Genomic DNA, 23,620 nt, shown 5'->3' with positions numbered 1-23,620 from the left:
CTAAAGAAATTCAAGAACAGACGAGAAACAGTAGTTGGCATGTATCAGTCTGGAAAGGGTTATAAAGCCATTTCTTTGGGACTCCAGCGGACCACGGTCAGAGCCATTATCCACACATGGAGAAAACCTGGAACAGTGGTGAACCTTCCCAGAAGGGGTCGGCCTACCAGAATTACTCCAAGAGCGCAAAGACGACTCATCCAGGAGGTCATAAAAGAACCCAGAACAACGTCTAAAGAATTGTAGGCCTCACTTGCCTCAGTTAAGGTCAGTGTTTCTGATTCAACAATAAGAAAGAGACTGGGCAAAAATGGCATCTATGGGAGAGTTCCAAGGCGAAAGCCATTGCTGACCAAAAAGAACACAAAGGCTCATCTCACGTTTGCCAAAAAATATCTTGATTATCCCCAAGACAAATAGTAGGCGAATATTCTGTGTACTGAGAAGACAAAAATTGAACTTTTTGGAAAGTATTGTGTAGCGTTACATCACAGCATTTCATTAAAAAGAACATCATACCAACAGTCAAACATGGGCGTGGTAGTGTGATGGTCTGGGGCTGCTTTGCAGCTTCAGGACCTGGACGACTTGCCATAATTGAGGGAACCATGAATTCTGAAATCAGAAAATCCTGAAGGAGAATGTCCGGCTGTCAGTTTGTGACCCCACTTGTGTTATGCAGCAGGACAATGATCCCAAACACACCAGCAAGTCCACCTCTGAATGGCTCAAGAAAAACAGCATTTAGGTTTTGGAGTGGCCAAGTCAAAGTCCGGATTTTATATCCGATTCAAATGCTGTGGCATGACGTTAAACAGTCCATTCATGCTCGAAAACCCTCCGATGTGGCTGAATTAAAACAATTCTGCGGAGAAGAGTGGGCCAAAATTCCTCCACACTGATGTGAAAGACTCATTGCCAGTTATTGCAAACGCTTGATCGCAGTTGTTGCTGCAAAGGGTGGCACAACCAGTTATTAGATTTAGGGGGCAATTACTTTTTCACGTAGTGTCAGGCAGGTTTGGACAGCTTTTTTTCCCTTAATAAATGAAATCATCATTTAAAAACTGAATTTTGTATTTACTTGCATTATCTTTGTGTAATAATAAAATTTGTTTGATGATCTGAATCTTAAGTATGACAAATATGCACAAAAAATAAAAAAACAGGAAGGGGGCAAAAACCTCTTCACAGAACTGTATATACTGTATATAGATTGATGGTGAAAGTAATCCACATCGCTCGTGTACATTTACTAAAGATTTACATGCCATACATTTAGTCTGTCTTTAGTTATGGTTGATGTTTACATTTACAGTATTTGGCAGATGCTTTAATCCAGAATTAATTACATTTATCTCATTTATACAACTGAGTAGTTGAGGGTTAAGGGTCTTGTACTAACATGGATGTGCATGGAGCCTATCCCAGGGAACTCGGGGCACATGGTGGGGCACACCCAGGGGACTCGGGGCACAAGGCGAGGCACACCCAGGGGACTCGAGACACAAGGCAGGGCACACTCAGGGGACTCAGGGCACACCAAGGGGACTCGAGGCACAAGGGGGGCACACCCAGGGGACTTGGGGCACAAGGCGAAGCACACCCAGGGGACTCAAGGCACAAGGTGTGGCACACCCAGGGTACTCGGGGCACACCCAGGGGACTCGAAGCACAAGGCATGGCACACCCAGGGGACTTGAGGCACAAGGCATGGCACACCCAGGGGACTTGAGGCACAAGGCATGGCACACCCAGGGGACTCGGGGCACACCCAGAGGACTCAAGACAGAAGGTGGGGCACATCCAAGAGACTTGGGGCACACCCAGGGGACTTCTGGCACAAGGTGTGGCACACCCAGGGGACTTGAGGCACAAGACGGGCACACCCAGGGGACTCGGGGCACAAGGTGAGGCACACCCAGGGGACTTGGGGCACAAGGCGAGGCACACTCAGGGGACTCGAGGCACAAGGCAGGGCACACTCAGGACACAAAGTGGGGCACAACCAGGGGACTCAGGGCACAAGGCGGGGCACACCCAGGGGACTCGAGGCACAAGGTGAGGCACACCCAGGGGACTCGGGACACGCTCATTCACACCCATTAACACACTACACACAATCCAGAGATGCCATTCAGCCTACAATGCAGGTAGAAGGATACCAGAGTATCCAGAAAAAAACACAAAAGAAGGTAAAGATCATGCAAAGTCCAACCTAAAGTAGCATCTTTTTCTATTCTCTTATTATTTCTATTGATTCTTATTTTAACTGCTAAATTTAGTTGATTTTTAGGCACAGTCTAGGAGAAGTGACCATATTTTCATTTCACTGCAAGTTGAATACTGTATATAACTGTATACAATAAGCAATAAAAGTCTTAAATCATATTGCTATCATATGATTCCTAACAATTCGTTTCAGTCTTCTCAGATATAAGAAGACTGCAACAGACTGTTAGGACAGCAGAAAGGATCATTGGTGTACATCTGCCCAACCTTCAGGACTTGTACAACTCTAGAGTGAGGAAACAGGCAGGTAACATCATCAACAGCCCCTCTCACCCTGGACACATCCTGTTTGTATTTCTCCCTTCAGGAAGATGCTACAGATTTCTGTTCACTAGAACATCTAGGCACAAAAACAGTTTTTCTTCCCCCATGCCATCTCCAGCTTAAACAGTTAACACAGGAATTATTATCTGTGTTCTGTAATTCATTCTCCAGCTCTAATTACTGCCTCTTTCTCTAGTACTATGTAAATACATAAGCATATATCTTTATTTATACAGCTGTATATAGAGCACTATTTCTAATTACAACACAGTCACAATGATTATGGCAGATTCCTTTCTCTCTCTCTCTCTCTCTCTCTCTCTCTCACACATACAAACACTGGGGTTACATTACACCAGCTCTTAAATCCCTTTGTGGGTCTCCATATTCTTTTATAATAGATTTTAAGATTCGGTTATGAATTTTTTAAATGACTTTACGCTCTTGCTCTTCCCGTAGGGAAAAAGGTCGTTAGATATCTTCCGGATAGATCACTCAGGTTATCAAACACCATTTGGTTGGTCATTCCAGAAACCCTGCTAAAGCCAGAGGAGTCAGCTTCAAGTTACAAGGCTCTGGAATTTGCTCTCCTGAAACCTGAACTTTATTGACACTTTTTTTTTAACATCGAATCATATTACACATTTATTTAATCTTGACATGAATTATATTATATGTTTTTTTTATTACTTTTACAGTGCATTCAGTTCTAGGAAGTGTCTTGGATGTTCTGAACTTCGGATATGACAAGCACTTTGTAAATTTGCTTTGGATGTTTTTACTACATTTCCATATTACAAAAAATGTTTTTATTTTCATGAATTCATATTACAAATCATAAGAATGTTCTTTCGGGAACTTTATTTATTTATTTTTTTCCCTGAGGCTCCTCATGGTCAGTGATTAATGCCTCTTCGAATGTTGACTCCACTGGCTGTGCTGAGATGTATTACATCTGAGACAGAGGCTGAAAATCAAAATCACTTTGATAAAGTATTACAGATAGCTGATAAATGTTGCCAGATGTCAGTTGTTTGTATGTGTGTTTTCATTCCTTTCTGTGGATAAGACAAAAAAAGAAGAAGAAGGCACATAAACAGAACCGGGATATTTGGATACATCTTGCAGCATCTGTCATCCACATGCCACAAAACTCTAAAGATCAGCATGAGATGCCTCGGCGGTTTAAAGATGGTTTACTAAGCCTGCAGTGGTGGACTTGATCCATCCTTTAGCACAGCACTGCAGGCCTCTTTTCCACACTGGCCATTTTCTCTTCTATTCTGACTTTTTACACTCCACTGCCCAGGTCTGCCTGAAGACAAATAAATTTTCAACAGTCATTTGAATTTCCAATAATTCCCATTACTACTTTAATTTGATATTCGCCTAACTTCCTAGACTCATAATGAAAGCCTCAATTCTAACAACTTTAACTTGACAGATCACTTGCTCATTACAACAACAGCTCCAAGGCCCAAAACACACTTGGGATATGCTTGAGAACATTCACTTCTCCCATATACACATGGAGCATCTTTTTTTTAGTTTATGTAATACTGGCATGAAGTATAAGACACATTATAGGAAGGATTTCCATCTTTTTGAGGGAATTTCTCAGGTAGCATTCCCCTGGATGCTATAATGTTCTCTAACGAGCCACTCCTGGGCCATATGAATGGCTAGTTGCGTGCCTTGTCACAAGTGGCATCTCTCTTAATAACATGCATATCAGTCTTTATAATGAATCATAATAATGGCTTGTATATTCTGGCATTCAAGTTTTATTTTGTAATTGTTGCTTTAGCACCAGGGTCCACCGTGTTCTGCGTCAGCAATATATGGTTGAAATGACAATAAAAGCTTCTTGACTTGACTTGAAATACTTTTTTATAACTGGTCCTTTCAACATGTTTGCCTACTTTCAACTTGCTGAATAGTTTTAAAATATATCCCATAATGCTGTTCGACTACCTGCAGATAGTGGTGATGGTGGGGGGTTTTCTTTTAGCTTTCACTTCATCTGTACCTAAAGACAGCAATACAGCTGTTTCAGTTTTTGTCCTATACCATGTCCATCTCTCTCACATATTCATCTGTACATTCTACCCAAACAGATCAGCTTCCAATGCTACAAATTTCATGCTAATAGATATCACTTCTCTGGCGTACTTGTATAGTTGTCTGAATCCAACCTTTCCTCGCCTCTTCTCTTATTCTGTGCTGCATTTCACTAATAAAAGTACATAAAATGTCGCTGGAAAATAGTAAACAACGGAGCTATTGTTCTTATTGTTTTTAGGAGAAAACAACAAATTCAGAAGTGTCAGAAGTGATGTTTGAGATTGTTGATTATTCTTTTCCGTTGTAACATTGCTAGAAATCTGTGATATCACAAATAAACCAATACGACAAATAAATCACAGCCATTTTAATATAAATATATTGATTTTGCTTCAGGGTAGCGTCTTCCTTTAATGGATTATTAAGTATAACATTATAGCGCAATTCATTTCACAAAAATCTAGTCTCGTCTAGCCGCCTTAATATATAAATCTAGCTTGTGAATACAGTCAAAAGTGGCATAAGAGAGTAAAACATGGCACCACAAGCTATATGGTCTTTATAAGGGTTTATGTATGTATTGTTTATATACGTTTATAAGCATGAATATCAATGTGCCATTGTTTTAAAGTTCCATAAGAACCATGAGTCGTTTATTATGAGTGTAATATGTTTAATAACTCTTTTAAACGCCGTCGTCCGTGTAACTGACACGTGTTAAAGCCGCAGACAATGGACTACGTGACTAAGTGTCCCTTTTCTGTTTTCGGCTACACAGCGCCATCTTGTCACTACGTGTGCCATCTTCACACCGGATGTGACGCAATGGGAAAGCACGCGGAAATAAACAGCCAAGCTGTCAAGATAACATGGACGAGTGCAGAGAAAGTGGAGTGTTTTTAAAATAATGTGGCCCCATAAACTTCGTATAAAGTTTATTTGAAGGTAAGGTGATCGTATTTCCTTTTTAATTCGGGGGTTACTTTGTATTCGGATGTAAAAAAAAAAAAAAAAAAAAGAACAGCGAGAGGACATGACAGCTGACTAGAAGTAGTAAGTTAGCAGGCTAGCTAGCTGATCATGTCACGAGAACGGGCTGCATCGTCAAAACGCGGATGTAAATAACACGACGAGTCGAAATATTACAAAATAAACAAAACAAAACACGTCCTGTGTTATTTCAGATGACATTGCGGGGTCTGTTTGATCCGTGTTGTCGTTTTGTGGTTCTTCAACTCCATATGTGCATGCTGGATAATTAGCTTATTATCGTGTCACTTTCACTGTGCACTTTAGGGAGTGTCAGAAAGTTGACTGTTATATATTTATACACATTTTGTATTAGCTGTCAATATAAAATAAAAGTAATTGGACAAACTGCCTTTTTTTTTTTTTTTCGAGTTCCTGTGAGCAAAACAAATAGTGTTAGTACGCAAGAATATACACCGATCAGGCATAACATTATGACCACCTGCTTTAATATTGTGTCCACCTTTCTATCAGAACCAGCGTTAACTTCTTCAGCAATCTGAGCAACAGTAGCTCGTCTGTTGGATCGGATCACACGGGCCAGCCTTTGCTCCTTATGTCTATCAATGAGCCTTGACCGTCCATGACCCTGTCACCGGTTCACCACTGTTCCTTCTTTGGACCGATACTGACCACTGCAGACCGGGAACACCTCCACAAGAGCTGCAGTTTTGGAGATGCTCTGATCTAGACATCACAATCTGGCCCTTTGTCAAATTCTTAAATTCTTACGCTTGTCCATTTTTCCTGCTTCTAACACATCAACTTTGAGGACAAAATGTTGACTTGCTGCCTAATATATCCCACCCACTAACAGGTGCCATGATGAGGAGATCATCAGTCTTATTCACTTCACCTCTCACTGGTCATAATGTTATGCCTGATCGGTGTATGTACTGTCAGTTCCTTTCAAAAATACAATTTTTATATATTTTAATTGCTAGATAAAGTAGACAGGTATTTAGGACAGGATAAATGTACCAGATAAAGTCAAATTAGCTCATTAGAAATATTAACTTGTCAGAAGCTGTTGATTAAATTATTGTGATTGAATTATCACAGCTCAAATATGTTATTGTTTCTATTGCAATAGCTAATACAAGGTCTCCTAAACATGCTCAAAGCTTGATCAACAAAAAGTTGTTGTTTAACAGCGGTGATGTTGACTTCTCCAGTGTCAGTGCTTTGAAACGGTGGAAATGTTTTCAGACATAGGAGAATCTTCAGGACAGAAAAGTTTGAGATAAGGGAAAAAGGAACCTCAGTGATGTTGATGTTCCACAACATTAAAAGTAAACATAATCAGATATGAGACATGTCATGTGTTTGTTAATAAACTGTTAATAGCTAAATAATGGTTGCTGTCATACAAAGATTAAAAAACGTCGAGACATGTTATAGGAAAATAATCAGCTTTAGGATGGCTAGAATAACTCCGTTTTGCGTCAAAGGCCGCATCACTCCTCCTCATTGCTGATCAGTTTCCTGTAACCTCACACCACACAGTTTCTTGTAACCACACAGTTTTATATTTCATAGTCTTCGGCTGTTGTTAGCTTGTTAACAGTAAGGAAGTTTTACTGAAATGGGAAAGCCTTCAGGAACGAGAAGTTCCACTATAGAGACTCTTGATGAAAAACCCTGTTTATAGCTGTGTGTGAGATGATAGGATGTAACTTGTGCATTACATGTGACTATTAAATGGTTAAAAAGATCGTTCTTTAATACAGTTAAATGTGATGTAAATGGAATGAAATTCTTCAGCTTGGTGGAAAGTAGTCATTACTCTTGCCTGCACGCACCCACGTTCATTTCCTTTCTCCATTCCGTTTCAGGGCTTGGGGCTGATGTGGTGCATCTGCATTGAAAGTGGCACCTGTTTGCTATGGCCTCACCCCCCTTCCCCCTTTTCATCGCCCTGCTCTTCCTGACATCGCTCCCTCTGCAGTCTTTTGGCTTACCTGAATCTCCAACTCCGTCCTGTGAACCTGGGCGCTCATGGGTAGTGCAGCTGAGCCACAGTTCTGAGCCACATGACAACTCCCTGGACGATCTGGCTAAACGCGTGGCGCTGGAGGCCGGTCTCAAGAGTCACGGCCAGATCGGGCAACTCCATGGCCACTACCTGCTCTGCCAGGTGACAGACGAGGACGAGCATCCACCAGCAGCTAGGCAGGCACTGGACACCCATCCTCATGTGGTCTGGCATTCGCAGGAAAACGTTCTGCGCAGGTCCAAGAGGAGCTTGATCTTCAACGATCCCAAATACCCGAGTCAGTGGCATTTGGTGAGTGAAATATAGTTTAAGGGTCAACTTCATCTCCGTTTAATTGACAGGGATTTCAGAATCATCTGTTTAACAGGCAACCACCGAGGAATTTAACTGTTGTTTAATATTAGGTGAGGCATAACTAGGAAAATGAGCTGATTTCATTATAATTAATCAATTTGAAACCTACTGAACCTACATCTCTCACAATTATGTAATTTGTAGAGTGAATGCTGTAAGAATGTTCTATGAATGCTATATGGAATGCTATGTCAGTGAAGTGTGATGGAAAACTAATGCAAACGGCGTGCGACTGCTGTGTGAATGCAACATAAATGTTTGTTTTTTTTAATGCCGTGTACCTGCAAGTGTCAGTTTGTCTTTATGTCAGTATGTCAATGCTTTGTGGATATAATGCGAGTGTGGTATGAAAACAGTGCAAATAGTGTCGGAACATTTCAGGAATGCAGAGTGGCTGCTCTACAAATGCTTTATGAACACTATGCGAATGCAGTATGAATGCTGCATGAATACATATTAGCTTCCTTTGTGAATGTTGTATGATTGCAGTGCGAATGCTGTGCGAGCGCAGGGTCTGAGCTCGTCATCAGGATTCATCATCACTTCTGTGTTCAATTTTTAGTCCTCTGTTTCTTTGCTACAGCACAATGACGTGAGGCAGGGCATGGACATCAACGTGACCGGCGTGTGGGAGCGTAACATCACCGGCACGGGCGTCACTGTGGTCGTAGTGGACGACGGCTTGCAGCACACACTGGAGGACATTCAGCCCAACTATGTGAGCACATCAGCATTTCCTTTTTTCTGTGCTCTCTTGTTGAGGTAACAAAATGCTCGTTCATCAAACCTCGCCTTTGTTTCAGTCTCCAGAAGGCAGCTATGATCTGAATTCAAACGATCCAGATCCGATGCCACACCCAGACTCACACAGCGATAACCACCACGGCACACGCTGTGCAGGCGAGATCGCTGCAGTGCCTAACAACAGCTTCTGCGCTGTGGGAGTTGCATACGGCAGCAAAGTGGCAGGTCAGTAGTAACACGAGTGACTGAGTCAAGTGCCACGTGCACATCTGTTCACAACACTTAACAAAGCAGGTGCTTTTATCAATTAAGCAGGTGGTCATAATGTTATGCCTGATCACTTTTAATAGCTCTACAATATACTGCTCAAAAAAAAAATTAAGAGAACACTCCACTGTTCATGTGGAATGCTCAAGAATGTCATACGTTTTCTTTTCAGGTATCAGAGTTCTAGACGGACCACTGACCGACAGCATGGAGGCCGTGGCTTTTAATAAACATTACCAAGTCAACGATGTTTACAGTTGCAGGTACTTTATGTTAATTAGGTCTGCACGGTCTTATGTAAAGGCAACGCAGTTCCTGTAAAAGAAAGCTAGAACATGCGCGCTCCGGCACATAATGACAGCGAGCTAAAAAATGCTCTAATTATTACTGTTCATTTGTTATGTCTTGGAAGCTTGGGTGTACAGATGAGTTTCAGGACAGCATGTTCCTTCCAACATGTAATTCTGAAATGACTCACATGTTTAAGAAACTGCTTCTTGTTAATTATTTAGAGTAGCAGGTTAGTACTGGAGTAGTCAGCGTCACGTACATTTGCGGCCGGTGTATAGCAATCTGTTAGCTACTTGCTGGAATATTAACACAGGGATTTTCAGGCTGTACTTTACCCACAGGTCATCATTTTTCTAAACCCCTAAATCCCGAGTAGAGGAACGTTTCACACTTGTAATTTAGAAGCCGAGGTTAGCACCAGTTCTAATTTTTTTTGCTGTTAACCCCGTCAGAGGTATACACAATGTGTTAAAAAATGCGGTGTTAATGAGAGGGAAATATATGGCGCTGAAAAAGAGGGATGTCAACGAACGTTTGGTCAACTAAAAAAAGTTAAGAAAGCGAGGCTTCAGGCACAGAACAGCTTGCCTGTCCTGCCCTTTAGATACCCTATTCCCCCTCAGTGTCTGCAGAGATTTGTTACCTGTCACATGTCATTTTTGTCGTAGTTGGGGACCAGATGATGACGGACGGACTGTCGATGGACCGCACCCCCTGGGCCAGGTTTGTGCTACAGCTCCTGATGTATAAATAGCATCATTTAACTGGCATGCTGTTCTTCTTGTACTTATTTCTTTCTCCTGCAGAGGGCATAGTCGTTAAGCTTTAACCTTCTTTTCTTTTTAGCTGTTAAGTACATAGAATATAGAATATACTTTCTACGATGCTTGAGGAATTATCACCTGTTATTATCTAGGTTTAACAGATGATGAGATATATATATCATCATCTGTTAAACCTAGATAATAACAGGTGATAATTCCTCAAGCATCGTAGAAAGTATATTCTATATTCTATGTACTTAACAGCTAAAAAGGCTGATGGTCACAAACTATTAACTAATCAAACTATTAATAATATTTATCAAAACACAGTTGCCACAGAGTGCTGATTTTTAAAGTTTCTTAACGAAACAAGTCTTTAATATTTGTTGTTAACATTTATTTAATATGTCAAAATGTATTGTTATATACACTGATCTGGCATTACATTATGACCACCTGCCTGATATTGTGATTTTGCTCCCCCTTTTGCTGCCAAAACAGCCCTGACCCGTCCTGCACTGTGTATTCTGACACCTTTCTATCAGAACCAGCATTAACTTCTTCAGCAATCTGAGCAACAGAAGCTCGTCTGTTGGATCGGATCACACGGGCCAGCCTTCGCTCCCCGTGTCCATCAGTGAGCCTTGGCTGCCCATGACCCTGTCGATGGTTCACCACTGTTCCTTCATTTTGAACACTTTTGATAGATACTGACCACTGCAGACCGGGAACACCCCACAAGAGCTGCAGTTTTGGAGATGCTCTGATCCAGTGGTCTAGCCATCACAATTCGGCCCTTCGTCAAACTCGCTCAAATCCTTACGCTTGCCCATTTTTCCTGCTTCTAACATCAACTTTGAGGACAAAATGTTCACCTGCTGCCTAATATATCCCACCCACTAACAGGTGCCATGATGAGGAGGAGATCAGCGTTATTCAATGCTCTCAGTGCTCATAATGTTATGCCTGATCAGTGTATATATATTTTAGAATATTTATTAAGTAATAAAAAAAGTTATTGAAAGTATGATAATTGCATATTTAGTGACAGGCAATTAGAATAAATGCCCTGTTGTTGGGCCTCTGTCATGCCAGTCAGATTTCCTCTCTGTGAAAAAGGAGGGCTCTTGGTTCTGTCTATTGACGTACAAGTTCCAGGTTCTGTAACGAAAGCTAATTCAATATAGTCAAAGGTTTTGTTTCGTTGTTGCTGGCTTTCCTGCATAAGGGGATAATATGCATTGGGATTTAGCTTCTTCTGGAAGGATAGAATTCCTGTCAGTCAAGAATTTTTGGATCCAAATTGTCAGCTTTCCATCCGCTCAGTTACATCTCGAAATTGTATCCGATCCAGATGTTTTTACGGTCAGTGGCTAGGACCAATGCCATTTAACACCCGCGTTGAGCTGGGGGGTGGTTGATTAGATTTCTCAGTTGGAATTACTTCCCTCCACTTTTCTATCATGTGAAATCTGATCCGTTTTATTCCGATTCAGACCACATCGATGTGCATTTTTGCTGAATCAGCATGTCTGCACGTCTTAACCCAAAACACAAATCAGGGCGAGCGTTGTAAGCTGCTGTTTTAACTTGTGATAGAACATTATGTCGCCATAGCCCGTGCTTAAGGTTCATTCAAATGTTCATAGTTAGCACTTCATTAAGTGATCAAAAGTCACTAGGCAACATTTCCTGCTATGTCCCCCTTCACAGTCTTGGCATGCCTTATGGAAAGCATTTAGTAACGGTTATTTCAGTGCGTCTCAACGGCCCTATAAACCCAATCTCAGTAGCTGTTGTACTCTGCAAAGAAATTATTACAGAGCTCTGGGGGTTTGTCCTCCGTTAATGTAAAGATTTGTAAGGACGTTGGAATTATGAAATGAAATGTGAGTTATACCCCTGGCTTTAACCTGTCTTTGGATGTTGTATCTGTAATTCTTCTGAAAACCACAATTGAATGTCCAGTTGAATTGAAACAGTGTCTGGAAAACAGATGAGCAGAAACCTGACGGATGCTTATTCAAAAAAAAACGATAAGGAAAATCTCTGTCCAAACTGTTCAGGGTGACGAGTGCAGAGCGGGGCATATTTTCAGGAATAGGAAAACCAGAGACCTGTTAAAAGAACTTATTTTTAGCATCGTGGCGGAGTTCAGGACAAGAATTAGCTCCCTGGAGACACGTTTCCTGAATCAGATGAAAGGCACAATGTTCTGGAAAGTTGGATACCACATGTTTATCTACGTTACACAGACGTATCAAGTAAAATATATTTATTAGCTACAGAGTACTGCTGAAATGTTCGGCTTTGACCTGCTCTGATACCAGGTATTGGGTTGGACTATAAAATCTGACCGTGTCTGTTTGTTTAATCTTGGCTCTGATTGACGAAAAATATATTATATCTTTACAGGCAGCACTAAAACATGGAGTTCTAGCTGGCAGAAGAGGCTTTGGGAGTATCTTTGTTGTCGCCAGTGGCAATGGAGGCTTGTTTAACGACAACTGCAACTACGACGGCTACGCTAACTCTATCTACACAGTCACTATTGGTAAATAAATAAATAAATAAATAATCTGTCTTTCTGTGTTTAAAATATCTTAAACCTATTGATTTTGGTACTGTTAGTAGCATTTCTAACTGTTCTAAAGTCAAATTAAATGTGTGTGTGTGTTTTAGGTGCCGTGGATGAGAACGGGAAGATGCCGTTCTACGCAGAGGAGTGTGCTTCCATGCTGGCTGTGACTTTCAGCAGCGGAGGAAGACAACTGCGCAGCATCGTGAGTGCTGTTTTCTGAGATTTACATCCCAAACCGTTCATCCACTTAAGATCATTATCCCGATGTAATGAAGTCTAATCTGTAAAGGTACACTTGAAGGGTAAACCGGTTATGCCGGGTAACTGGATAAACCTGTAGATTAGAAGCACTGACTTTTTTTACTATCATTTCTAGAAACAAACAAGTGTTTTGAGCAACAGGCACAATTACGGAAGCATGCACAGAACCTTAAACCACGAGGCCGTGAACTTACGCTGGAATGCTGAAACACTGTGAACAAACCAGACACGTTTTTTAAGCCTAGAAGCAGACGGGCAACCGAGCAACGTCTCTGGGGATTATTTCATCCGTGCTGGCATTCCGTGTGCAGAGCTGTTTCTCCATAAATCAAGCTGAGATACGTCTTCCGTATATCATAAATGTTGTGACGCTTTGTATGACAGGTTCACTATTTATCCATAGCTCTGTACACGCTCACTGTATAAACCGTATAGATTACAGTAGTAGTGACACATGATGATGCAAGTCGTTTGGGGAAAACTACAGTCTCAAGGTAATACAAGGCAATATTGTTAAATAATATGTTAAAATAAGACAATGTGTGGTTAATGCACTGTTTAGAATAGTATGATGAGGTCCCTCAGGATAGGCTGTTTTAGATCTTTCACACACACACACACACACACACACACACATGAGAGCGTGAGATCCTAGCCAAGTAGCGTGTGGGGAGAATATTTGAAGAGGACTGCACCGTGCAGCTCTGTTTGGCATTATTTACCCCCGTGTCCATGGCGACATGATTTTGGCAGCGCTTACTCCAACCTCAACTGTGTTTTAGCCATTATAGCCATCCAAAACCCCAACCAGACTCAGAAAATGGTGCTCGCAGTTAGTCAGGTTGCCTTTCTACTACTGTTCAGTTATGACAACCAAGCTTCATGCAGCTCACTCAACACTTTGTATGTTAATGATATTTCTGTCCTAGTACTGTCGAATGCTCGAGCTGGACTGGTGAGAAGGCGTTGATTAGTTTTCTATAAAAGAAGCTCGGAAAGTAGTGCTGGATAATATGTACCAGAACTTTAGTGTATGGCAAACGCATGTAGTAAGGGGGGCAGCGCAGTGGCTTAATGGTTAGCACTGTTGCCTCACAGCAAGAAGGTCCTGGGTTCGAATCCCGGGTGTGTGGAGTTTGCATGGGTTTACTCCGGTTTTCTCCCACAGTCCAGAAACATGTACATTAGGTTGATTGGTAATTCTAAATTGCCCATAGGAGTGAGTGTGTGGTCTGTCTATATGTGTGGCCTTGTGATGGACTGGTGACCTGTCCAGGATGTACTCCTGCCTTTTGCCCAATGTGCGCTGGGATAGGCTCCAGCAGATCCCAGTGACCCTAATTAGGAATAAAGCCGGTATAGAAAATGGATGGATGGATAGATGTAGAAAGGACGTTATTTACATTTACATTATCTACCGTCCAGTGTCACCCAGGTTCCTTTCCTTTCTGTAAGGAAATGTTTATTGAAGGTTTGCGGAAGGAGTCTCCACTGCCAGCAGAGGTCAAGCTGTAGCTTAACAGGAAGGTGTTTTCCGTAACATAACCAGATCTGTTTTGGGAATACATTTCTGATTCGTCATTGCCTGATACTGTAAAGATGATAGACGAATCAATGCATGACTTCTGAAAGACTTGCATTAGCGGTCTTTTTTCATCAACTGGTTTTAGCTTTCTATCAGCGTGTAATTTAATAAGGTTAACAGAGTAGCAGCAGTAGTGTAGCTTTGGACTGGGTTCTTTTGCAGCTAGAGTTTTATTTTTCCACACACTCCGTCTGAGATATATGTGTGTGTTACAAAGCAGTCTATAGACTTCTCTGGGATCTTGCTTTATATATTTTGCCACATGCATACAAGCATAGCTCGCTCTGGGCAAATTGTTTAGATGTTCGTCACGTGCCAGCCTTTTCCCTTTGTTAACATAACCATTGAGCTGAGTCACTCATCAACTTCCTTTCCAAACCCACATATGCTGTTTAACTAATCACAGCTTTGTTTCCTCTTTATTACCGTTGAAGATGATTATTTTCCAAACCTGCATGTCCCGAAGTGCCCTAGTTCTGACCAATTACTGACCAATAATAATCAAGATCTCTACAGTGTTGTGTGTATATACACTGAATTTCAGTAATGCATGGTTGTTTGTGTACTTGTGGGTGTTTGTGTGTAGGTGACATCAGACTGGTCGCTCCAGGAAGGCACGGGTTGTACCGAAGGCCACACGGGTACGTCAGCAGCAGCTCCTTTAGCAGCAGGCATGGTGGCACTCATGCTGCAGGTGCGACCCTGCTTAACATGGCGAGACGTTCAGCACATCATCACGTACACTGCTACACAGGTATGACCTGCATTTACAAACGCACACATTCAGAATAGTACTCGTTTTGTCCTCCTCTGTTTGGAAATAAAATGCCCAGGCTGTACTAGTGACAATCCTGGGCTGTTAACCCTTAACTGACCCGTTGTATAATAAATCCACCTCTTACCTGACCTAGGTCTAGGGATCACAGACATTCATCTCCATATTCGTGAAGGTGTAAACATTTAGAAAGCATTTTGGAGAAAAGTATGATTATATATATGAATAACACAGGACAGTTATCTTTAGACATTCTTCAGCAAACAGAAAACATTTAATGAAGAGAAGGGCAAGAACACGGATTAAATACACGGCTGGGTGACATTTTCACAGCGTATGATGTGTACAAAGTTATAACAAATATTAAAAAGGAGGGAAACTTAAGTCAGTATGATGCCTGGAGTCGGTCCATATTACAAGAATCAAATTAAAACCCTAACATATATATATATATAAGAGTAATAAGCACTGTCGCACTTTATGTACAAAACAAATGATACACGTCTATAAGTTGTTTTGCAATAAACAATACAAAATTAACATTTTTGTAGCGTACCCGTGTATAAAAGTGCTCCTGAGCTCTGCAATACCGTTATGAAGATTTATAGCCATATCACTTTACATAACAAGCTGCATGAAAGCAAACTAGTTGTTGGCAGAAGACTGACTCTTTCCTTTAAGACTGGGATCATACTGTGTACAGAAGATGTCACATAGGATACTCAAGACTAACACGTGTGTTTCCATTAACGCACCATGGAGGTTTCCTCTAAAGCATGTGTTATTGAACTGTTCTGCTGTTAATGGCATCAGAAAAAATGTGTTACTCGCTCAGGTCTATTTAGGAGAACAAAAGAAAAAAATGAGTAAAAAATTCCCAATTAATAGAAAGCAAATCATATCCTTATCTTAAAAGATAAATATTTTACACTTTTAAATTATTTTATAATATGTTCTTTTCAATTGTATAGCAGGCTTCAGTTTATGACACTGACATCCATGGTATTTGTATAGACTGTATGTTCCTATTTATGCTTTTCCTCATAATATTATTATTATTATTATTATATAATTGTGTGTGTGTGTGTGTGTGTGTGTAGTATGACACTGATGTAGATTGGGAAACCAATGGCGCCGGCTTCCACCACAGCCACAAGCATGGGTTCGGCCTGCTCAATGCCTGGAGACTGGTCAACACTGCCAAGGTACGTCCTGCTCATGTCTGTGCTTTTACGTTCAGAGGTGCACACGAGCTTCAGAAGTAAGTGTGATCGTGTTTGTGTGCGCAGGTTTGGGAGACCGTGCCACTCCTGGCATCTTATCAGAGCCCTGTTTTAAGAGAAGGAGAAATGATCCCTGCTTATCCGAACAAACTTAATCTCACCTGGAATGGTAAGACCTGTGGAAACGTGTTTACATGGCATTTTAAAAAGACTGAGAAGGGGGAAAAAGAAAACTCGAACCAGAGACCTCTTTGTGAGGTCTGTGTTTCTTAGTAAAAATACTTCTCTGTGTTTATGCAATGTTCCTTTACATCCAGCAGCAACAAAAGAATCTTACAGGGCAATAATTTCCCGGTCAGATCTTGGCTCGCAAAATCATTCTTCAGCATTGCTTGTTGTCTCTCATCAGTAGCTTGATTACCATCTCTAACACATGGTGACATCACTGGCAGACATATTTAGCAGAGCATGGAAGGCCCAAAACCACAGACTGGCTTTAATAACTAAAGCTAAAAATATTTTTTTCCCTTTACAAATGCAGAACTCCAATACTTTTTCTTTCTCGGTACAGCTTTTATTGGTTTAAATGGATTCAGGGATTGATGAATCATGAATTCAGTACCTAGCCCTCTGGGAAAACGGGAAGGTTTGGTTACTTGTTAACTTGCAGGCTAATGTGATCTGCACAAGTTTTATGGCCAGTTTGCACTGCGATGTATATATATTTTAACATCTTTAGACACTTTGATGCTAGAGAAATGCTCAATGGGCATCATCAGATGCACCAAGAGCTTCACAATACAAGTCTATGGAAACGATAGCGTCGGAACAATTGCATTAACATAAATCCTGCATTTACAGAAAATGCATCAGCCAATCAGAATAGAGAATTTAACTGCTCTGCAAATTAAGAAGAGATCATTTTCTGTTCAGACAGATAATAGACAGATAATAATCATATTGTTGCACAAAACACAAGAACAATTTTGACTAATGTCTAAAAAAATTCAGTTACATGCAAAGGCATCTTTGCCATTCTAGTCAAGCTCTAGTTTCTATTGCATGTATAAAAGGGCAAGTCTCTTGCGGCTTGTAGTTAAATTTGATCAGTCTGTTTTTGTCATCCAGATCCTGCTACTCGTTACCGAGGAGGCTGATTGCAGTGTGAGTGTTTGTTTGAGATTACGAGACAGGGAGAGAGACTTTGGCTAGTCCCTCCCAAACTGGCAATCACCAATCTGCCCTTATTAGGCAATGTTTTGCAACATCTGTGTCACTGAATACACAGAGAAGCCAAGCCATCTCTCATCCCCTTTCTCCTCTCTTTCTCTTCGCCTCCATTCGTTCACATGTTTGTCGTCTCAAGCCGAAAAGAGTGACGCGCTGATGTATACCGACATATCTGTAGCTTAAGTCAAATCACTAATTAAAAGTTTGTGTTCATCCATTTGAGAAAGCATAGAACTATATTTTCCAACAGTCACTGTGTGTGTGTGTGTGTGTGTGTGTGTGTGCACATGCACAAGTGTGAAAGAAAGGGAAAAAATTTTTTTCAATTCAGTCGCTGCCCAAGAAAACATTAGATGCATAGTTTGGAAAGAAAACACAGCAGTTATCGTATGACAGACGGCATGCTAACGTACATGAATCAGCCCAGAAAACGCAGACCGTTCCATTCAGAATGGAGCGTTTCCCTCCCTGCAACGTCTGCTTCCCATTGAGCAGTTTAATCTGAAGTTGTCCCAGCAGGAGATGGTTTCATAAAGGTTTTTTAGAACAAACACCTCTGAGAGAAAGAGAACAACGGGGGGGGATGTCGAGGTAATACGAGTTTTGCTCAAAAATAACATGTTTTTTTACTTAAGGACTAAAACATGACATGATGCGCTGTTCTAGGAGAATAATCGCTGACGAGGTTGTGTGAGGAAGCAGTTATGAGTTACAGCTACAGCGCCAGAGATGATTCTTTTCCAGAGCAGATGGGTTTCATAACACATAGGAGCTTCATTCCGCTCATACCACAGCAATTTATTCTTTAAAAAACAGAACATACCTTTTATCTACTTATACACAGATCAGGTATAACATTATGACCACTGAGAGGTGAAGTGAATAAGACTGATGATCTCCTCATCATGGCACCTGTTAGTGGGTGGGATATATTAGGCAGCAAGTCAACATTTTGTCCTCAAAGTTGATGTTAGAAGCAGGAAAAATGGACAAGTGTAAGGATTTGAGCGAGTTTGACGAAGGGCCAAATTGTGATGGCTAGACGACTGGATCAGAGCATCTCCAAAACTGCAGCTCTTTTGGAGGTGTTCCCGGTCTGCAGTGGTCAGTATCTATCAAAAGCGGTCCAAAGAAGGAACAGTAGTGAACCAGTGACAGGGCCATGGACGGCCGAGGCTTATCGATGCATGTGCATCCAACAGACGAGCTACTGTTGCTCAAATTGCTGAAGAAGTTAATGCTGGTTCTGATAGAAAGGTGTCAGAATACACAGTGCAGGACGGGTCAGGGCTGTTTTGGCAGCAAAAGGCGGACCAACAACACAATATTAGGCAGGTGGTCATAATGTTATGTCTGAACGGTGTATGTGGAAATGAGTTCCTGTTAGCACTTACATTATAACAACGATAAACAGTCACTCCCTCAGTCTATTTTATTTCCTTCCCTTTCTTTTCAGATTAATAAAAAAAAAATAGCTTGTTTTGCTACAAAGAAAGCACAAACCAGTTCTCTCTGACGACCTTCCTTGTGACTGACAGTGGAAACTCCTTCCATAAATATTAAACATCTCCACACAGACTTCATAACAAATATCTGGCAGCTTTTCTGTGTACATGGACTCAGAATAGTGCATTCAAGAGTCGTTAAATAAAACCAGTTTGTACGAGTGTTCCGGGATGAACGAAATGCATTATAAGAAGCAAAAGTTAATGAATAATTAGGTAACCGTCTAATTTTGTTGGTCTCAGGACTTCTTCTTCTTCTTCTTCTTCTCTTTATAGCTTCATAGTAGAGTATACTTTGCATTTGATTTCACACACAGGCTTTGTGACAGCTCTGGGGCGGTTGATTCAGTCACTGTAAATGCCTCTACTCTCAAGAGTCACGTTCAAAGAGAAGCAACAGACGAGGCAAATGTAGCGGTTAAACGTGTGAAAAGGTGCGATCTGTCAACTTATTCTGAAAAATTCTCCTGGGAAAGAAAAATAGACATGTAACGTCATTCTCAGGCATTATGCTTACTTGTGTGTTTGGCTCATTGGGAGTTGCAGTATGCAGTTAAGTCTCCTCACGGATTTCTGAACTCATCAGATGCTCGTCACTTGTTTATGCTCGGCTTGCCATGTGCGCTTCTGTTTATATTTGGCGCGGTTGGCCACGATCCTGTTGTTTTTCTCCTCTGCGAATGCATGCTATTCTAAGAGCTCGAAACTTCGAACTAAGTTATCGTTCGCCTAGTAAGCACTTATCAGCCTGACATCTATAGGCTTACATATAAGCAAACTATAAATTTGAGACGTCTGCTTTGGGTTTCTCGCTTCTCTCTCACTCTTTAAAGCCGCTTCCCTATATGGATATGGTGTGTGGGAGCACATTAGCAAATAATGTTTGAGGAAATGCCAAGGAATTACAGATAGCTGGACACTGGGGCAGGAATTCAGTAAGGCGAGGACAAGCACACAAGATATTTTTTTCCTCCCTGCAAAAGGTTTTTACTGTGCGTTTTTTGTTTGCAGGGTCATCACACACTGCTGACAGGGCCACCTGTTGTCTCCTCTGAAAAAGAAAGCATGCATTGTCTATCAGGAATTCGGTGTTATCTTTCAGTGCCATTGAACAGTAATTCATTTTAATAACGTTGATTGCTTTCGTTCACTAATTCACATAACCCCCTTCTCCGTACCAGGAATGGTTTTGTCCGGATCGATTTGTCAAGGCACGCTGCCGAAATGTTACCTCGAACCCAAACGTTTGTTTCGGTGGGAGACTAGTGAGCCGTCCATAAATAAACCTGTGTCAAAAAGCTAATCAGCCAGACGTTAATGAGAACCGGACATTAATGAATTTTACTAATTGTTAAACACAATCTCTGTTTCTCTCAGTTACAGCTGCAGATCTCAAACAATCAGGGATAAGGACCTTAGAGCACGTGGCTGTTACCGTGACGATAACTCACCCGCGGCGTGGAGATGTCGAGATCGTGCTCGTCTGCCCAAGTGGAATGACCTCACTCATCGGAGCCAAGAGAGCCCTGGACACGTAAGCTTCATTTCTTTAACTGTTTCTTATGATCATGTTGTCCTTAAAGGTGTGGTTTGTAATTTTCCACAAAAAAAAAATCTAGACCTTTATTAATTATATAAATAGCAGACAAGATGCTATGCAATATTTCTATTTTTCTCATCAAGAAATAGCTTCTAATCTAATCTAATCAGAATTTACTCAGCTGTGGCTAGGGTCGGTCAATAAAGAGGAAGGCAAATATCAAAACAGTTAACCCATTAAAACTTACAGACTGCTTCTTTAAACAATAACAAGGCTAAATGTTTGGATTCTCCACCTCAGTGAAAGCCCCAGTGATACTACTACAGATAAATACTTTTTGGAGTACTGAGCTGTTTTGTGACCTCATAAGCCCCGTAAGCAATCCCTGATCTCTTCTCCAACTACTGAAACTCAGAGAAAGTGTCTTCTGTCATCTGGCATGCTTAAATCTCCCAGCTCTCAATGCAGTACTGTATTTTTTTTTTTGGCCAGAGATGCTTCGGGATTCACAGATTGGACTTTCTCCACGGTTCGGTGCTGGGGAGAGCAAGCTGTAGGCCAGTACAGCCTCCACGTCACTGACCACGGTGAGACTCTTTTGAAGATGTGGCGCTTTTATAAATATATTCTGAGCCTTAAACATGCCTTGTCTGCCTTTCTTTTCAGTTACAGCAGATTCAACATATTCTCTGGGCACCCTGAAGCACTGGAAGCTCACTCTGTACGGCTCCGAGATGTCCTTCGAGGAAGTGTTGAGTAGACAGAGGTGAGATAAATGACCGGCTGTTTCTGCATTTAGACAGATTGCGAGAAGGCAGTTCCTTTTCTCCACTGTAGCTGAACTCTGATTGACTGTTGTGGTTATGTTGATTGACAGTCTTGTGGAAGAGGCTATGAGTGGCCAGTATCTGAACAGCAATTTCTCGATACCGTGCCCACCTGGCTTAGACATTCCTCCTGAAGTGGAAATTCCATTTACCTCCAACTCTTTCAAGGTATTATCTGTGCCTCAGCCACACACACTCACTCACACACACACTCTCTTTTTAATTGCCAGCACCTAATAAAAATGCATTCTTCATCTGGTTTAAGTGTTAAACGCGTCCAGATGTTCCATAATTAACATCCTTAGCACTTATCCTTTTCGCTTATTCTTGAAGAAAGCGTTCACACGAGCTAAATGTAGCTTATAGCCACCAGTTTAGCATTACACAGGTGTCTGTACAGTTTGTTTACACACATGGAATTAAATCATTTGATTATTAAATGCACATGTTAATATTATGAAGCCTAGCAAGATAAACGCCGGTAAGGCGCCAGACCTTTTTAATACCTTTTGAGATCGTTTAAATCTCTCGGCTCAGGTGTTTATGTAGATTTCCTGTAGGTTCTCCAGTTTTTTCCTGCTAAGTGTGTGTGTGTGTGTGTGTGTGTGGTGTTTTGGCGTGGACGACATCACCACCCATTCCACCTCACACGCAGTGCTCCTGAGATAAACCCCATATCCTTTGACATGAGGTTTAGCTTGTAATCATATTATAAACTAGTAAAACAGCAATAGCTATGCTAGCCAGTCAGCTAAATGTAGCACTGTTTACCTTAGCAGCATTCCACGGATGCCTTTAAAATCGGGAAGCCGCTGTATTCGCTTCAGTAGAACATGAACTCGAGCTATTTTACCGTTACACATCACGTGTAATAATGATCAGATATTTTTCCGTATGTTATATTGTTAACATTCTTTTGTGTCTTGTTGCAGATTTTGCTGCTCGTGGGCTGCTTCGCTCTCTGCTGGTCCCTTTACTACATCCTCGAGATGATGCTGACCCACATCCACTGGCACGGGCTGCGGCGTGGATCCTCCACCGCAAAAGACGGCCAGTTTCTGGAAATGCAGCCACTGACGGACTTAGAGGCCAAAATGCCCCTCATAGGAAACGATGACGACACGTAGCACTGAGATGAGGGGGGGGGGCGGCCAAAAAAAATTAAAAACAGGAAGTGATGTAACTAACGCACGTTAATCGAGCCGAGCTAGTCCCTGTCCCCACAGTGGCCACTTTCAAGTGTTCAGTCCAGAACTGTAAGATGATTAGCTGTGACGTTTATTAGGGTTACGCGGACCTTCCAGCGCATCCAGTGATGTGCTTTTTCGTGTTGATTCTGAAGCTGCACATTGTTTAATTTGGGGCACGTCGGGGTTTAACTAAACAACGTATTAGCAAGAATCAAAGTGTTTACAGCAGGAGCAGAATCCTGCTTGTGAAAATTTACAAGTTACTTGATATTGCTGGTACTGTGGATATTCTCTCATAAATGTGAGTGCTGTGTGTGTGTGTGTGTGTGTGTGTGTGTGAACATGAATGAAGAGGAGGAGTGTATGATCAATTTCAGAAAGAAATAAGAGTGCTATATTTTTATTGAATGATACTTTTGCAGGTTTTTCTTTACATTTATAATATTGACTGGGTCAAGTGAAATCAATGCATCCAGCACTTTCTTTCCTCCACCTTTTTCCTTTTTTCTTTTTTGTTTTAATTTTTCTTTTACTTTTTTCTTCTTCTTTTTTTTTTTTTTTTTTTTTTTTTTTTTTTTTGCCCAGAGCTTTAAAATCAAAAATGGGAACAAATGAGCAATTAATTTGGCAATACGTGTAATATACAGATGTTTCTATAAGAATGAATGCCTTTTGAGACGCAAGTCTTTTTACTGAGGTGAAGTGTTTTACCTGTTTGACAATCCAAAGACAAAAATATGATCAACAGCTGGTCTGAATAAAGTCAATAAAAGTCGTTTGCGGCTGGATCGCTTCTCCTAGTTCACTTACCTCGTGATATCTTTATAATTAGATATAG

General features: G+C 41.2%; 1 protein-coding gene across 1 annotated transcript; it reads left to right on the top strand.

The window, feature by feature from the left end:
* The first annotated feature begins 5,420 nt into the window (after positions 1 to 5,420).
* pcsk7 (proprotein convertase subtilisin/kexin type 7) lies at positions 5,421 to 23,558 on the top strand. Its single transcript, XM_058418193.1, has 16 exons — positions 5,421 to 5,565; positions 7,485 to 7,936; positions 8,583 to 8,717; positions 8,803 to 8,968; positions 9,183 to 9,273; positions 9,970 to 10,024; positions 12,481 to 12,619; positions 12,748 to 12,848; positions 15,079 to 15,246; positions 16,368 to 16,472; positions 16,557 to 16,659; positions 20,603 to 20,759; positions 21,258 to 21,352; positions 21,432 to 21,531; positions 21,643 to 21,760; positions 22,525 to 23,558. Exons 2-16 carry the CDS (start codon positions 7,535 to 7,537, stop codon positions 22,717 to 22,719), a joined length of 2,130 nt encoding a protein of 709 aa, XP_058274176.1. The 5' UTR covers positions 5,421 to 5,565; positions 7,485 to 7,534; the 3' UTR covers positions 22,720 to 23,558.
* The last annotated feature ends 62 nt before the right edge of the window (positions 23,559 to 23,620 follow it).

This window comes from Hemibagrus wyckioides, linkage group LG20, assembly GCF_019097595.1.
Source record: "Hemibagrus wyckioides isolate EC202008001 linkage group LG20, SWU_Hwy_1.0, whole genome shotgun sequence".
Taxonomy (NCBI): Eukaryota; Metazoa; Chordata; class Actinopteri; order Siluriformes; family Bagridae; genus Hemibagrus; species Hemibagrus wyckioides.
This window is presented reverse-complemented; position numbering and strand designations above follow the sequence as displayed.

Bases quoted from the DNA above. Each gene is read 5' to 3' on its own strand.
- pcsk7 (XM_058418193.1), top strand. From the start codon at position 7,535: ATGGCCTCACCCCCCTTCCCCCTTTTCATCGCCCTGCTCTTCCTGACA. The intron at 7,937-8,582 runs GTGAGTGAAATA...TCTTTGCTACAG, and splicing joins ACCCGAGTCAGTGGCATTTG to CACAATGACGTGAGGCAGGG. The intron at 9,274-9,969 runs GTACTTTATGTT...TTTTTGTCGTAG, and splicing joins AACGATGTTTACAGTTGCAG to TTGGGGACCAGATGATGACG.